The 17,843-nt window shown below is 35.6% G+C and overlaps 1 protein-coding gene across 1 annotated transcript; it reads left to right on the top strand.

Annotated features, from left to right (window-relative positions):
* Positions 1-3,025: 3,025 nt before the first annotated feature.
* On the top strand, positions 3,026-17,735 carry LOC135696131 (vesicular integral-membrane protein VIP36). The gene is made up of 9 exons (XM_065215415.2): positions 3,026-3,194; positions 5,967-6,079; positions 7,292-7,406; positions 11,198-11,280; positions 12,100-12,195; positions 13,659-13,730; positions 15,184-15,298; positions 16,244-16,363; positions 17,458-17,735. The coding sequence occupies exons 1-9, from the start codon at positions 3,053-3,055 to the stop codon at positions 17,604-17,606; spliced, it is 1,005 nt and encodes a 334-aa protein (XP_065071487.2). The 5' UTR covers positions 3,026-3,052; the 3' UTR covers positions 17,607-17,735.
* Positions 17,736-17,843: the final 108 nt, after the last annotated feature.

Raw genomic sequence — 17,843 nt, 5'->3', positions numbered from 1 at the left:
TCGATTGTACGTCAGGCCTTTTCAGAAATAGACCTTACAACAAAGCTTTCACGGGCACAACGGGCAACCATTTTTTTAACATTGCAACGAGTGTCTAAAGAAAATCTAAAGTAACGAATTGAACAAATATAATTCTCACATCATAACTTTTGATTTGATTTAAATGATTTTTACCAGATCTCTCTTTATACATTACAATAATTAAATGTTTAGTATTCTGAAAGCTCCTAAACTCATAAATTCGTCATTCTGAAGGGTATAGAACTGCAACACACAGAAACACGATTATTCCTTCATTCTGCGATTAGAATAATTCTGCGATAAAAATAACTGTATAATATCCATCAGAACACCTAGATTTTAAAAACATGCTGCAAAATCTGGTTTCTCGAAAGGAAATGATTATAAGAATTCAACAAAAATTCAAAAGAAGTGATGTACGTCCACCTGTCTCGTAGCATATTTATCATTTACGAAGACAGCAACTTCTACAAAAAACATACAGTTCACGTATGCAGGTTGACACATCGCATGATTATTCACGAAAACTGACATTTTAATCAACTATGGGCCTGATTATGGCAGCGTACCGTACTAAAATTAGTACGGTTCTTAGGGCAACAAATGATTGTTTTGTTGACAACTTTTCTGCAGTTATCGACTAAACTCTTAACGATATGTATGCACAGGCAATACACCCTCAAAAATATAAGTACTAGTATTTTAGTTTCGAAACAAACTCGTATTAGAAAACAGCTGCTTTCCAGACCAGAAACAAGCTGGAAAGAAACGACGGTATTTTTAAATGGTGGGTTGGTGTGATGCTCCAGTAGACGATTTATGGAAAAAGAACTTTAGACTCTCCAGAGCTGAATTTGATGAAATTTGCAGTGATTTGAGACCAAGTGGTCCAAGTGCCTGGCAGAGTGTTATTTTCTTCAAAACTTCTTGTGACGGTAAACTTTTTGAAAAAATTTCCTGTGAAATCAGTTTGGATTTTGTGATTCAAAAACCTCAATAATGCGATAAAATTATGTCGTTGAAGACAAAAGGAGTCACATGAGTAAAAAAATAAAAGTACCTATTTTATCAGAAATGTTTTTGCCATATTTATAATCAGAACTGCAAAGAGGTTTCGGAGTTCCTAGGACAAAGCCGAAGGTCAAGGCCCCCAGTGAGAGGAGGGAACAGAAAATATTTGTGACCAAACCCTAAAGATTAGCTTAGAATGCATTTTAGAATATTTCTTGCAGTCATTTCTTGCAAATTTTTTAACATCTTACGTTCTTAAGCATACTTTTGCTACAATTGATTAATTCCATTCCTAACATCGTGCAATGAACCCTGAGGCCCCCTGGGGCATTTTGCCCCTCATCCCCCCTTTCATCAGCCCCACTTGTAGTGGATGCTATTGTCAAAACTTTTTTAAAGGGTTGGCAAGGAAATGTGGAACATTGCCTTTCGTGCATCAATGAGCGAGCACTAAAATGGCAATTCCTGCATCTTGATAAATGAAGCGATTTTATGAAAGACTCATACCAAAAACTATAACTCTGTACAAAGGAGATTTATCTGTAGTGTTGTGAGTGAGTTACAAGCAGGAAATTCTTGCAAAAATACACCTGTGATACGGGATGCTGGTTCTTTCTTTATAGTCTGCATTTGAAAAATATCTCAAACACTAATAACGGTATGGGGTCGTAATGGCATATCAGTAATGACATAATTTGTTACTTTTTGCAGCGAAAGCTGATCCCCTTAAGCTTCCTCAGCACAGTATTACTTTTTGAAACATATTTTTGATCTTTTCAGTGTAATGAATTGATTAATTCTGAGCATTTAGATTCCTTCCAACCTGCTTAACTTCTTGTAAATAAAAGTGTATAAAACTTTTCTATTATTCATCCATGGTTGAGAAATTTCGTGTGAGAAAAATGTTCTAACTGATTTCCAGTGACCAATGGTCACACGGTCACGGGGAAAATAACGCCTTGGTGCCTGGAATGATCACCACAGGCTGGCACTACCACTACATTATTTTTCTATCTCTGATGATAACAACTTCCTTTATAAGAAACAATAAAAAGGTTTTGCTGCAAGGCGACTGCTTCGAAAAGCTCGCTCTATTTTTTGTCTTGAACAAAGAGGAGTCCTTGGACAAATTTGAAAACTTTTATCCCACACGGGTGGCTAAAGACTCGAAATTAATATCCTGTTATAAGAAGAGTTTCATGATTCAAGAGATTCACCAAGGATGCGCTTCTAGAAGTAATCGCACCAGAGAGGTTCATTTGATAAAATCTTAAACTGGAAAAGTCAACTTTCCAGTTTTTCCTCTTTTTTTATTTGTAAGAAACTTGTTTATAAGAAACTAGTACAAGGATTGCCAAAAATTTAAGAAACTCTAGTATTAGGCTCAAGAAAATAAGAAATTGTAATATTCCATTTCTGAACAAAGAGTCTCAATTTCTTGTTGATTTTTTTCTATGGAAAAGATAGCATACTTTGGATTTTGATGTGTCTAAGTTTTTTGTGACGATCTGCGTTTATGTTCTTCTGACGATGCACAATTTCAAAACAACAAGGCAATTTTAGATCTCGAAAAAAGGAAACTAATTAAGAAACTTTTGGTACTAAAACGATAAAATTTGGATGTCAAATTAAGAAACTTTTACTATTTAGTGCCGATCCAAGTTTCTCAAAAAATAAAGCACGTGAATTTCTCATAGACGGAAACGTTGATTTTCCTTAAAATTTGCTCTGGATTAGAAAGCTGCCTGCGAGGGGCGACTGAGTCCAAGGACCGTGGAGCATTTACGGATTGAAGGGGCAAAAATTTTGGGGAAGAGGGGCTAAAAATTCTGAAAGGTCGCTTTTAAGGTGATTTTCGCTTAGTTTGATGCAAGTTTGGAAAATGTAAGGGGGGAGAGACCCATCACCCTGGCCCCTGAACTGTTTGGCCTTGATCCGTACCCTTTTGGTCTTCTATTGTTGGTGGTTACGCAACTAGACCTCGTTTTCATCAAGCTCAAAGGTACAAAGATTTACAAAGATGGGTACGACTGTCAACGGAATGGCTGTTGAAATCTCTGCTTTTTTTATTAGCGTTTTTCTGTTAGCAGTAAATGGTCAGCAAGGAGAAGAACCAGCTGGTTACATGAGACGCGAGTATTCTCTGCTGAAACCGTTTGATGGTAAGGCTTTCACCTACCGTTTGGCTAAGTTTGGCAATCTAGGCCCATGTGTTAAAGAATCGGGAATATACACATCCCAATAAATTTGTTTGATTTTCACAGACACGGGATAGTTGAATAGGCACGAAACCCATTGTATTTAAAAAGCGTTATAGTCATGAGATGCATTTAAAGCGCACCTAGATATAGGTATTTAAAGGCACATGCATCAAGTAAACGTATTCAAAAAAATTATTTGATCGTCCTGCAAGAACCTGACTTAGCCTATATACCAGAAAATGGTCATCTTGAATGCTCTTTTTAAAGCCAGAACGGGTTTTTGGCAACAGAATTTATAAATATAAATGTAGTGCTCGCTTAGAATCTTGCTCTTCAGCTTCTATATGTCACCTGCACAAATTGAAACTGGAATGCCATACTCCATGTATTATGCCAAATTTCTTGCATACATCTCTTTGTTGTTGTTGTTTACACCCATTTAGTTTGCCAGGTCTATATTGCATAGCCCCACAATTCTGGTCTAGTGTATCTGTATTTGAGAATAGTGCACTTTCAATAGTGATCTCCATGTACAGGGGCCAAATGCAAAGTTTTTTTCTGCACGGGGAATGCCAGAACAATAATTCTGAAATTTGCGGATAGCAAATGTTTCCCGCAAAATCTTGCATGGAATCTGAAGCAAAAGCTTTCAAAGAGACCTTATTTTCTTTGGTTTTTTACTGTTATCAGAAGTCAGAAGTTTAAATGGTGGAATATTCACAGGGAGCAAGACCAGATAAACAAATATTGTGTACAAAATCTACGGGAGATTCTTGATAATGTGTAGGCAGAATGAAGGATAAAATTATTGCTTGGGGACCAAACTTTTCAGTCTGGTAGAGGGGGTATTCCAGACCAATGGGAGGGACAATGTATCAGTTCCCCTATGTGAGACAAGCAAAGTGTAATCAAGAATAATGTTTCAAAAACTCTATAAGCATTATATCCATAGGCTTTTTGCCATTAACAATCTTTAAGGTGTATTTATCTAAATATTAAAATTGACATCTAAAGATGGTGTGTTGGTTTGCATACAGTCTCTGTGAGGATTCTAGTGTTCAAATTGTGAAGATTTCCGTGTGTGAATTCATACATGCAAGAAATTTATCATATCTAGACGATTTTTGAATTTTCTTGTATCTTTTATAGGCTTGGTATGAAGTCTAGTTAGACCTTTGATTTTTAATTATGTGAAAGACCATAGATAAACTTTTAAGGCATTCCCATTTGCTAAATTAAAATGCTTGGACTTGCTGATTGGATGTCAATTTGAGGCAAACTTGAGCAATTGTTTTAATCTTTCACATTAGAAAAAGCTTCAAATTTTGATATTGAAATCAAAGAGGAAAGTCTGACTGCATGATATTCCAAAAAACAACAAAAGCTGAGTTTTTTTATATGCTCTGTTGCAACTTACAGAGTTGCAGATAGTTTTTTGTTTCTTTGAATGAATACTGAGAGCCAGGTGTTTTTTGTTCATGTGCTTGGTGGTTTATCTTCTTGACAGTTCTTAGGGGGCTTCAGGCATGCTGGAGCCAGGGGGATCTGGGGCTGGGGCTGTAGCCCCCTCACTTTTTTACCCCTGTATGATATGAAGGCTGTGGCATCAAATGATAATAGTGTAGAGACTACCATAAAAATAAGCCAATTTGTGTAGAGCCCCTTCCCCACCCAAAAGTGTGATTTTGCTTCCCTGCTCTTGTGTACCTCAAAAAACCACAAAATCTCTTTGTGTCAATTTAGCAAGCCCCTTTTGTTCCTATGTTCACAAACAATAGTGCCCCTGCAATTATTCTGTTCTTCCTACGGTCAGTGCTGGATATTTGTAGCGCATTTACTGTTAGGGCTTCTCTTGTAAAAGATCTTATAGAGCAGGCTGCTCTTAAAGACTCTTTACTAACAATGAGTCATTGCGCTACGCAAGCATCCCATAATGCATTTTCAGACAGTCTGAAATCAATTTTGGTTAATTTGTAGAAGTTTACTTCCATTGTTTGGACTGTCGCCACACTCGCAAAGGCCCATTGTTAGCAATGATTCTTGTTTTAAATCAAAGATGTAGTAAAAAAAATGAATTTTGGAAACAATAGCAGACAGTAAAAAATACCCCTGATTACATTTTGATTTTCTTTAAAGCCACTACCAAGTGCAGTAATGTGGCTCAAACCTATGAAATAACATCCCAATTTATGTTAGAATTGCCTCATATATCTCTATTTCCAATTCTGAATTGAAAAAATTTTGAATTAATGCTCCTTTACCTAAAATGTGACTGGTGCCTTCTGCATTTACATTTATATTTTGGTTCATCTTGTTTGCTTTTTTAAAAATTCATTTATAGAATCTTTTATGGAGGGAGGGGGGAGCTTGTCCCCTCCAGATAAGAGTGTCTAATTTAAAATTCCCCTTTTTGTATATTATTAATTGTCATCTAGTATCTAGAAAACTGAATTCTTGGACTTACGTGATAATTTATTGAGGGTTTTTAAGTGAAAAATTGGAAAACTGAAATTGAAAAGTGCCTGACATCTAAGATATTTTTCTTTCCTTTGAAATTACAGCTTCAATAGGTAATTTGTTATATGACAAACCCATGCTAGGATTGTATGAGTTCTAGAGATACTGGCAGGTGGATGTTCAGGGTTTTATTCTTATGCACTTGTGGTCAGAAGGTATCTGAAAATGTATTTTAAATCAAATGTTTCCAAATAAATATAGTATTGTTCATTCTAGGTACCGGCACTTTGCACCATTGGGAAATTCTAGGAAGTGCAATAGCTACAAATGATTATATACGATTAACCCCTGATCATCAAAGCAAACAAGGTGCAGTTTGGAATTTAATGGTAAGTTTCTGAAACACTGAAATTGTTTTGTCTGTTGTAAGTAAAAAAAATTTCATGAGGTAAATATTTGAAATATTTCAGTTTTTCAGATGGTGCTTATGAACTATTCATAGATGAACTTGAAAGCAATGCTGTAAAACAGTGCAAAAGAAGACAGTAAAAAGCTTTTCAGGGCCAAGCTGGCAAATTTCACATGAAAATGAAAAGCTTCTTGAAAAATAATTCTTCAATCACAGTGAGGCTACCTCAAGAGACCACTAATTTTTTTTCCTTCCCAGGAAAACAAAAGTCTTACTAAAATCTTTGTGTGAAAAAATCAAGAAACACATTTGTCCTGCCTTATGGCAAATTGTTTTGAGTGTTAGAAGATTCCTATCCTAGAAAACTTGAAGGAAGATAAGATTGCTTGGTCTAATACACAATTTATATATTTGTGCAATGCCTGGACAGACTGAATTTCCATATATGTTCCCTGCAACTTAATCCCCAAGATTTACTTGGAAAGCTTTTCCCATGTTTCCATACTTCTTCAAAAGTTTCTGTGAATGGTGATGAGTTTGTATCACTTTTTTGAGTTGGGATTAGTTTTTGCTTTAGAAAAGATTCAACCCCAAAATTTTCTATCATTTATCATAAACATAAAATACTATGATATCATGAGTTTTACATTGCTTTTTACAATGTTCAAAGTTCATTTGTGGTCATTGGTTTTGTGTCAGTGAGCACACACCAAATTATTTTTTAAAAATTTAATGGAGCTTATGTTTTTTGATTTTTCTTAAAGTGGGGAATTCTGTTCATAAAATGGAATTTTCCTTATATCTAATTTCCCTTGAATTATATGTGTAAAAATTTCCGTTATTATTTTAATTCTAAGGCTTGTTTTCGTTGTTGAATGTAGTAAGGTTATGGTTCTAAGTTTCCACATCAGGTTTCAATCCCAATACCATCACTAGGCAACTTTTAGCTTATTTAAATATGCTGTAAATCCTCAAACCAGCCTGGCAACTTGTTGATGATTTTATAAGTCCCTCCTCGAATAAGTCCCAATTTAAAAACTGTCTGAATTTATAAGTCCCTATAAGGATAATTTGATGATTTATGGTAATTAATCCTTGTTTAGCTGCATTTTTTCATGACTTGGTGCTTTGCACATGAAAACTGTTCACAGTACAGAAATATATCTTTTGTTTTAATTCTTTTAATTTTTAGCCCCTATTTGTAAGAAACTGGGAAATTCATATCAAGTTTAAAGTCCATGGGCAAGGCACAAGGTTGTTTGGTGATGGCTTTGCTTTCTGGTATGCAAGAGACAAAGCAATTTTAGGTATGGTGTATATGCCCTTTTCTAAAGTGGTTAATGTTTGTGTTGAAATTGCTTGCTCATAAATGGTTCCTGCTGTCCTGAGCATTCTAGGCAAGTGATAGCTCATACCAGGGATGCTATAGGGTCATTCCATATCAAATCATCAGATATTTTTAAGATTTGTAACCCATGGTCTTAGAATTTCCTGATTTTTTTACCACAAAGAGCTATTTTGGAGAAAACAGCACATACAAAATTTTATCCTTATATCTATTACGGTTGCGATTTTGTAGCCGTTTCAAAAGTGACCCGTTTTAGCCAAATATGCCACACCCAGTTTACCAAGCGATAGGCGCGGCTTTCTATCAATAGCTGTAACTTTTCTATAGTTGTAAATATTTGCTTGAAAATAATGTCAATTATTGATTTGATACTGTAGATTTCAAATATTGCATCAGAATTTGACAATTTTCTAAGGTGAAGCAGATAGTCATATGTTAAAAGTTATCACTTGTTTTGAAAATATTCCCAACCGATGTATATAAATATTGAAAAAAAGTCCTGTAGCTGGAATCATAGCATTAGAAGCTTGCTATATTCTGAAAGTTTATTCTTTGGGCTATCAGAAAATGTTTAAGATTACAATTGCAATTGAAGTATTTTGAGTTAATTGCACCTTACAAAATGGGTATAATTTTGCAAGAATCGTGAGCAAAAACAAATTTGTAATTAAGGTAATATTGCATGAAATAAAAATAGCTGCTAAAAACATTGAATCAATCATGATTTCACATTCAGAGACAACAAAGAATAATTAAAAATTATCCCTAGCCATGGACAAGCTGAGATACTGCTTTATAGTCACTGTAGCTGAAGCTCTAAGTTTGACCGGTAATTGTTTTGGATGAATCAGTTTCGCAAAGCATGTAAATGTGATACCCAGCATATGTCTGATCTGCTTGATCATGTAAAGTTCTGAGTGGGTTCAGGTGGGTACATGAAGTTCATTTGAAAGTCCCCTTCATCTTCATTAATGTCATAGCAACCCACCCCTCATTGTCATATAGGCAAGCAACATACTTTATCGTTCGAGTCCCAATGCCATTCTCTCCCTTCTTAGAAAGAAAAGCAAAGTTTCCTGCAAAGTCTCTGTCATCAGAAAATTACTTGAAAGTAATCTTTTCATCTTTAAGTGGAACAAACTGATTGTAAAAATTCTGTTTGTGGTTGTACTACATATCAAAATTCATTACTTCCAGTTGCCATTAACAAAACATACAGAGATATGATAGACATGACTGTCTGCTGCAAGGACAGTAGGCAATGTATAGCGCACAGGCGAGGCAACTGTTCAGGGACGTCTGTACTTAAAAGGTTTCTTGATCAGTGTTTACATGATGGTGATAGTGATGTTTTATTTCAGCATGGTGATAACACTAGAAGATCAAAAATAGTAACAAGGTTCTTGAGTATTGCTGATTTTGTTGAGCTGCTGGTAAAGTTTATTGTTGCTTTGACATTTCATTCTTTTCTTACACAATGGCAGTCAAAATACCTTAAGTGAAAGGAAGAAATGAAGATGATTCTTGTTTTTTGGCTGACTTTGCCGAAAACTATGAATTTTTCACTTAAGATGAAATTCAGTCAGCCCATTGGAACAAGCAAAATTGCATGCTACACCCCAGTTTCATCTACTTAAAGATAAAAAGATTACTTTCAAGTAATTTTCTGATGACAGAGACTTTGCAGGAAACTTTGCTTTTCTTTCTAAGAAGGGAGAGAATGGCATTGGGACTCGAACGATAAAGTATGTTGCTTGCCTATATGACAATGAGGGGTGGGTTGCTATGACATTAATGAAGATGAAGGGGACTTTCAAATGAACTTCATGTACCCACCTGAACCCACTCAGAACTTTACATGATCAAGCAGATCAGACATATGCTGGGTATCACATTTACATGCTTTGCGAAACTGATTCATCCAAAACAATTACCGGTCAAACTTAGAGCTTCAGCTACAGTGACTATAAAGCAGTATCTCAGCTTGTCCATGGCTAGGGATAATTTTTAATTATTCTTTGTTGTCTCTGAATGTGAAATCATGATTGATTCAATGTTTTTAGCAGCTATTTTTATTTCATGCAATATTACCTTAATTACAAATTTGTTTTTGCTCACGCTTCTTGCAAAATTATACCCATTTTGTAAGGTGCAATTAACTCAAAATACCTCAATTGCAATTGTAATCTTAAACATTTTCTGATAGCCCAAAGAATCAACTTTCAGAATATAGCAAGCTTCTAATGCTATGATTCCAGCTACAGGACTTTTTTTCAATATTTATATACATCGGTTGGGAATATTTTCAAAACAAGTGATAACTTTTAACATATGACTATCTGCTTCACCTTAGAAAATTGTCAAATTCTGATGCAATATTTGAAATCTACAGTATCAAATCAATAATTGGCATTATTTTCAAGCAAATATTTACAACTATAGAAAAGTTACAGCTATTGATAGAAAGCCGCGCCTATCGCTTGGTAAACTGGGTGTGGCATATTTGGCTAAAACGGGTCATTTTTGAAACGGCTATAAAATCGCAACCGTAAGAGATATAAGGATAAAATTTTGTATGTGCTGTTTTCTCCAAAATGGCTTTTTGTGGTAAAAAAATCAGGAAATTCTAAGACCATGGGTTACATGGGTCTGATGATTTGACATGGAATGACCCTATACTAAAATTAAGAAAAGGGGCTGTGCTATAGGGAACTTCTAGAAGATACATCCAAGACCACACCCATGGTCACACCCTTTATGCTTCCATTTATGTTCAAGTTTCTCTGATAGTGTTATTAAATCATTCAAACTATCCACCAACTCAAAAAGAATGATAGAAAGTTGCTCATTCATGGAAAATCAGTAGCAAGATAAAGGGTTAGTTTCCTTTGCCAAATAACAAATTTGACAGACCAAACATATAAGCCCCCCCTGTGTCCCCTGAGCCCCCCTCAATGACACTACTTGCTTCATTGACAATAGACCAGGTTTATTGCCTGGCAGGTTTCAACAACTGATGACTTTGAAATGCCACTCGGTTGACTTATCTGCTTTTTCTTTGGCTTTTAGTCCATTTTAAGTGTATTATGATGTGTTTTCCCTAAAGCTCAACCCAAAATTGAGACAGGCAATTTATAGCTTGTCTTACAAATTGTAAAGGACAAGCTTTTTTCAGACAATCTGACATCTGATTAGTTTTAAGGAAACAACCTTCAAGAAGGTCTGAAATCTCTGGCCTTACAACAACAATTAGAAGTAGTGGAGTTGTGATTTCTCTGAGAGAAGTAAAAGATTTTATGTAATCCACATGAGTAATTATGTTGCTATAGAGATGCAGGACTACTCTCATTGCCCACACCACGAATTTGAAAGGAGGGCAAGGCTAGAAAAAGCAAAGGGGCCAAGGCTTCTCACCCCGTCTACTACAACTTTAAAACTACTCGCTTCACAAAAAGTGCAGGGCCATGATGTTATTGATGATGTTATTGATGTATATCTCGTTGTAAGCAGATGCAGAAAAGAATGCAGAAAAGCTAGACTATGCAAAATTGTTTCAAATAGGGATGGCAACAGCCCCTAATTGCACTTAACAGTTAATGAAGTGAAAAGCATTTTTGGGATTCCAACATCGGTATTTGAAACCCTTCGATGACAATGATAAAAATTCCTCTCACTTATGCTTGTTTCCAGCTGTGAATGAAATAAATTTTCAGTTTTCAGAAATTTCAAGGAATTGGATTTATTTTTCAGGAGATATTTTTGGATCCAAGGACAAATTCTCTGGCCTTGGAATCTTTTTTGACACATATAGCAATCATAATGATGCACACACAGTAAGATTTATGAAATATACGATTGTAGTTTTAATTTGTTGATGTTTCTATCAAAATGTAGAAATGAGATTAGAAGGTTGAATGTGAGAAATTTCTGTAGAACTGCTGAAGGAAAGATAAAAACAACTTATAACTACAACACCTGCCAAAAGTACTTGGAACATCCAACAATTTGTGTTGCATTTGATATCTTTCATTTCTTTCCTGAAAAAAAATTATGATAATTTTGATAATTTTAAAATGTTGATTATTTGGAGAAATATCATAAAAGAAGCACAAAAGAAAGTGCTTCCTAAAATCCTAACCCGTTTGATAGTAAACCAACATTGTTCTGTAGGGGAGAGGGGGATGATTGGTTTTGACCTTGGAAATTGATGTCAGTGTTCCGAGACTTTTGGCATGCATTGTATTTTTCATGTTTTTATTAGGGAATCACTCATATGCCACTCATTGTACACTGAAGTGATGATTACGTTTAACTGCTGATTTAATACAGCTGACTCTTTGATTTAGAATGATGGACATGATTATATTGAATGTCTTCTTTTACAGCATTTCTTACATGTTAGCAAATTGTAAATAAATAGTTAGTTCTATTATATAGTGTTCAATTGCTTTGTCTAATGAGGATATTTTTTTAACTATTTTTCTATACTTTCTAGCATTTAATCGATTTGATTTTTTGGTCATTTATAGATTAAAACTTATCTATAGATGATTGACAAATGATTGTAAAATTTTTTTCAAGTAGCGTCCCTTTGTTATTATGGCATTTATCTTCAAAACTGCTTTTTTTATAATAATTTTTTTACTTTAAAGCATGACCATCCCTATATATCTGCACAAGTCAATAATGGAACTTTGAGCTATGATCATGATAGCGATGGAACTCACAGTGAAGTAGCTGGATGCACTGTAAGTTATTCTGTTCATTCATATGTTCATTAACATATCTCATGATTTGCCAACATTGCGAGTACCGTAAGTCCACGAATTGGCCCCCCCCCACTCCCCACGAAAAAGCCCATTCTCGAATAAGCCCCCACTCTAGAACTACAAATTGTCAATATGCCCCCCCCTCGAATAAGCTCCCACTGCTACCGTATATTCTCGAATTGGACCTTTCAATGTGACGGTTTTTGCCATCTGAGGTTGCCTATGGCGTTTTATTGAATTACCACGACAAATTCGTCCTTTCGTAGTTATTAATTAAATGCTTATAAAGAAATTCAACAAAAATAAACAAGGTCTTTTAATATTGTCTTCTTATTGTTTACAATAATTTTATATGCCCTCTCTCGTATAAGCCCCTCTCCCTCGAATAAGCCCCCGTCCAAAAATATCAAGAATGAATAAGCCCCCAGGGGTCTAATTCGAGGATTTACGGTATTTTACGTGATGCTGCATAGCCAGTGTTGTTAACCCTGGGCTTAAAAAGGTTTTAGGCTGCAGTAGTCTGCACCAAGCTTGCAATTTTTTAAGAGCTGAGACCTTAGGCTGTCTTTCCTTTCTTATGTCAGACCAAAAGATCATTGAAAACTAGGTCATACACATTCTCTGAAAAAATATTTCACTTCACACGTCAACGTAAAATATTTCTTTTCATTAATGTTTTACAAAACGTTTATATAAATACAATGTTATCTTGTTGTTCTTCTCTCCAAGTTAGTTTATTTTTGTAAACTTTTCACCTGATCACCCAAACTTTTTTAAAGGTATAACAAACAAGGTTGCAATATTATCTCGTAAATATTTTGCCCAATTATATCTACGCCGAAATAGCATTCAGAAAGCTGTCTGACATCGGAATTGCAACGTGGCATATCGATTGTGGTCAGTTCAGCGTGTGGCAAATAATTTTTTTGCCTGCAACCTCCTGAAAGAATAACCTTTATAACGTTCCACAGATATCACCTTACAAATCAGTTAGTGTGGTACAGCCATCTCAAACCGAATTCTAAAGACCACTTTGAAACATTCTGTACTTTACTTGAAAAACAGTCTATGAACTTTGTTGTGACTATAATGCTTTTGTAGGAACAACGTCGTGTTGTACACGTCATGGAGTTTTTTGACTGTATTAACGAATCACAGGTCGCCTAGGGTCAGGGAATGCTCTCCTTCCAATATGACATCCAGTGAAATATGAAAACTATCCGGATTCTTCATGTCTGCATTGTATTTTTTTATATTTCGCATTGGAATTCTCGATTGACTAATTTGCCACCTAAAGTAGACAATGTCAAAGTATGGATCTACGCTTAATTCATTACATAGACTGGCAGAGAATAATAAAGCTGACATTTTAACTTTTTCTAGTTTGTATCTGTGAAAATATTGACTTTTCCCGTTGTGCTTAGTCTTATTCTTGTTTTTAGTCATATTTTCGTGCAAGTGAAAGTGATACTTTTGTTGCCATACGTTATCTTGGATCAGAAAAAAGACTAACAGTAAGTGACTTGTATTGATTAACATTTTCCTAGCCAAGAACGTATTTTAACTGATCAAAGAAGTTTCACTTCTTTTTGGAAAACATCGATAACTGCAGATTACCGAACTGTCCGGAATGTCAACTATCATCGTATAACTACTGTTGACTTGTATTGGTCATGCTGTTTCCAGTAAAAAGCGCTCATACGTTTGTACCAACCTTCTCGAACAATCTTGCTAGAACAAGGTTCCAAATTATAACTACTTTTTAAAGAAAAGTTTATTGAACTTTTGATTCTTTTTTACAAATGCAGTTACGATTTTTACACAAAGCAGGCCTTTTAAAGTTTTGATATCTTTTTCTATAAAGCAGTTAATTCATATTTTATTCCTAATGAGTTTACTGTTCTTCTGTCTGTGAAGATCGCGATCTGCTTATTTAATTTAAACTCACCAATGCTCATTAACAAGCGGCTTGCAGACAACACCCAAGAAGATTTTCACCTGTAAACTTAATTAACACCTTTTCGACGTACCACGTTGTCTAAAATCTTGGACACAGCAATTGAGTCAAACTCCTAAACACGTGCATATGAACCAATATCTAACATTTCTATCTCGCCCTAATTCGAAGTTTGGGTCATACAGAAGCGGTCAAATATGACTTGAGTCGTTAATAGCTCTATCACCTCTTTTTTGCCTAAATGCAACCGAGAACCTAATGGCATCATCGAACAGCCTGAACACAGAAACGGAATCGACTACAAGTTTTTTATCTTTTTGTTCAACGCCGTCTAGCATGGGAATGAGAGAGCTCAAGACATTTGTTAAGTCCTAATACCAGTTTATGAATAGAGCACATTTTCCCCCATGTCCGCACAAGGCAAGCACCAATAGATATTTTTTTTGTGGCCAAAACTAATGAAAATCATTACTCATTTTTTATTGGTAATATATCGATCAATATTGGCAAGTCATGCTCACTTCTAGACTATTTCTCATTATCATGTGCAAGACAGAGACATTGGAACCAGGAATGCACCAGGTGCTCGTGCTCCCAACTTTTGGAAATGCCGTGTCTTAAAAAGTAACGTGGCTTTTCCGCGAAATTGTGCTACTTCCTACCTTCGCTTAGCCAACTTTGAATAGTTTCCGACATCTCTTGGTGCAAGTGCAAAAATAAGCAGGGTTTATGTCTTTTCACTTTTACCCTGACGTTAAAGTGTCCTTGAAAGCAGGTTTTTGCTTCATTGCAAGCATTTCCTTTCGAGCTTTACGAAATGTAATGTACTTTGTTTTACAAGCAGCTTAGCTATCGAGGTTGCTACTTCAAACTTATTTTCTCTCATCAAACTACGCGTATATGCTATCTTGAGCTAATATGATTATTGAGAATATCTGAAATGTTTTAGAAATGGAAAATGTGACTGAATAGGTCGGATATAAAATGGCTCCGCACTGCTTCATTTTTAGGTGCAGCATGATGTTGACGGAGAAGGGAAGTGGAGAGAATGTTTCGATGTTGTTGGTGTTGAACTGCCAACTAGTTACTACCTAGGATTTTCTGCTGCTACTGGAGATCTTGCGGGTATTATATGAATTTTTCCTAAAGTTTATTTGGCTATGATACATTGTGCAATTTTCGGTACTCGGCGAGCATAAAAAAACAGCCGTGGTATTTTCTACCCAGAAACTCTCGTACAATTAACCTATTGCACCGAGAAACGAATAAAGGACATTGCCAAGCCATACCATACTAACTCTATGGCAGAATATAGAATGGTGAGCAACATATGCGTCACTCTTTCTGCCTTCATTTCGACGGCACTAACACTTCCAAAAATTTTTACTTAACTGGATTTCCTTCTTTCTTATACTTCTCTTCTTCATGTTAACACATTTAACACATGATAATTCTCCAAGTTTGGTCGCGGTGTTTAAAGTAAACTTTTTCAACGCGCCTGTTTTCTCTGGAACTAAACGAGACACTTTCCCCCTTTCATAATTCATATTGCGTAGTTCTGTAATTTATATTTTATCACAGTAAAGCTTTGAGTCAAAGGCGCCTTTAATTCTAAGTTTAGGACCTTAGTGCGGAATTTTCTTGAAAACAGCTGGTTTCAGATAATTTGAACTAAGAAATTTGGATTTAGGCTGTGAGAATCTCATTTGTCTGCCGAGACTGCTGAGACAGACAACGAACATTTGGTCAAAACCTTAAAGCTAGCATGGAATAAATTTTCCTTTAAGCTATAAACATTCGCAATCAAGCAAAAATGCCATCAGCTATGCTCTTTAAATTTATCTGGAGCTCAACTATACATTTTGATACGACAGATCTTTTGGCGCTATGTCCTTCGAGAATAGCATTGGCATTTTCTGCAGTCTTCATTTTTACCTTGCTTTAGAATCAGGCATGCCGTTTTTTGTATTTGGGTTCTCGCAAACCTGCGAAAAACTTGCTTATGCCTACTTTTTATTTCTAACTGCTTTCTCTTCCTTCTTTTTCTTAAAATGTTTTCTTCTCTTGTAGACAATCACGATATTTTGTCAATGAAACTATACGACTTAGACAATGAAAATGCAGGTGACCCCAGTCAGGAAGAGACAGCCAAAATTGTCCCACGTGCTTTAAAAGCGGCTGCTTATAGAGGTGAGTGCTGGTTCTATTTGCTTGCTTTCTGGCGTGCCTGGTTTTGACTCTGTTAATTACTTGGCATTCGCATAGAAACAAGGTTGATTCACAAATTATGGTATATGATACATAGATCTAGCAAAGCGGGATTACTTATTGGCGAGAATTAAAATTCACATCTAATTCTGAATCGTAAGCAGGGTTGTAGTGTTTGGCTGAGCCCCCCCCCTGACTTTTTAATGCTAAAAAGTAACCAATTATAACATCTTGCTACTGTTTTGTGGATAACTTTTGTTTTCTCTCTGTTTTTGATTGATTTAAGTTGGTTGTAACTAGGATTTTTTACTTGCTTTCGCGGCCTAGCCTATTAGGCTCGATCGACTATACAATTCTTTAAAGTCGTGCAGGATATTTTTTCATTAAGCTTCCCTTCAAATTGCTATAGCTGTATTCTCAAAATACCGAAAGACTGATAAACGATGTTTGCAATTGAATAATATTATGTTAAACGAGCTACTTATTTTTGTAGCTCGCTAGACTCTTGTAAGTACAGTTGAAGTCGGACCAAAAAGAGGGGTAGGGAAACAATCTGACTTAGCAGAAGTCTGACTTATCCATGGTACGACTTTTGACATGGAAAAGGGAGGAAAATCCAATAAGAATAAAGCAACATTCTTACTTAATTATTTTTGAAAGTCCCAGTTATCCAGGGTACGACTTAACAGTATTCAGCTGCATAGCATAGATATGAAACCGTGTTCCCTTTTTGAAAGTATCGTTCATATAATGACAGTCCGTGAAATCGAGGCTCTTAATTATCGAGCATTTTGTAATGGAGGCAGCTCTTGGCCTCTGAAAATCCCATGGTTAGCTATAAGATTATTTGATTGCTTTGGTTGATGTGATAAGAACGATATGATGGATTGCAATAGCACAATTTCCAAGCACCTCTGGTTTCCGCGCCATCTTGAAATTATGACGCAACGCCCTCCTGTGTGTCAATTCATATTGCTCAACTTTAGGGTCAGTGGCCATCATTTTTGCATTCTGATGTTTGTTAATAATTATTCCAGTTAGCAATTAGTAATTATTAACGGTATATTTGATTACAGAACATATTTATGGTCCACCGGCGGGTACAAGAACGCAGAGAGCTGTTGGTTGGTTGGTCGGTATTGTTTTATTTGCAGTTGTTGCTGCTGTCGGAGGATATTTCTATTATGATAAAAGGCAGCGAGATTCAGCAAAAAGGTTTTACTAGAATATTTTGTCAATTCAGATGGATGAAAATATGATCAGTTTCAATGGACGATTTCAGATGCAGAACTTCAGAACGTGAATGCAGTGTCGATGCATGAGTTGTTGCTGAAAAATTATTGTGATGTTGTTAGCTTTTTCTAATTTATATTAAAGCTTTCTTTTGTCTTCGAATTACTATCACTAGCAGTGTATGAGATGGATTCCTGTTTGTCAGGACCCTAGACTGTTCAGGGACCAT

The sequence above is a fragment of the Rhopilema esculentum genome, chromosome 14 (assembly GCF_057945365.1).
Source record: "Rhopilema esculentum isolate cy_ngs chromosome 14, ASM5794536v1, whole genome shotgun sequence".
Classification (NCBI taxonomy): domain Eukaryota; kingdom Metazoa; phylum Cnidaria; class Scyphozoa; order Rhizostomeae; family Rhizostomatidae; genus Rhopilema; species Rhopilema esculentum.
Note: the sequence above shows the minus strand (reverse complement) of the source record. Positions and strands in the feature narration are given on the sequence as shown.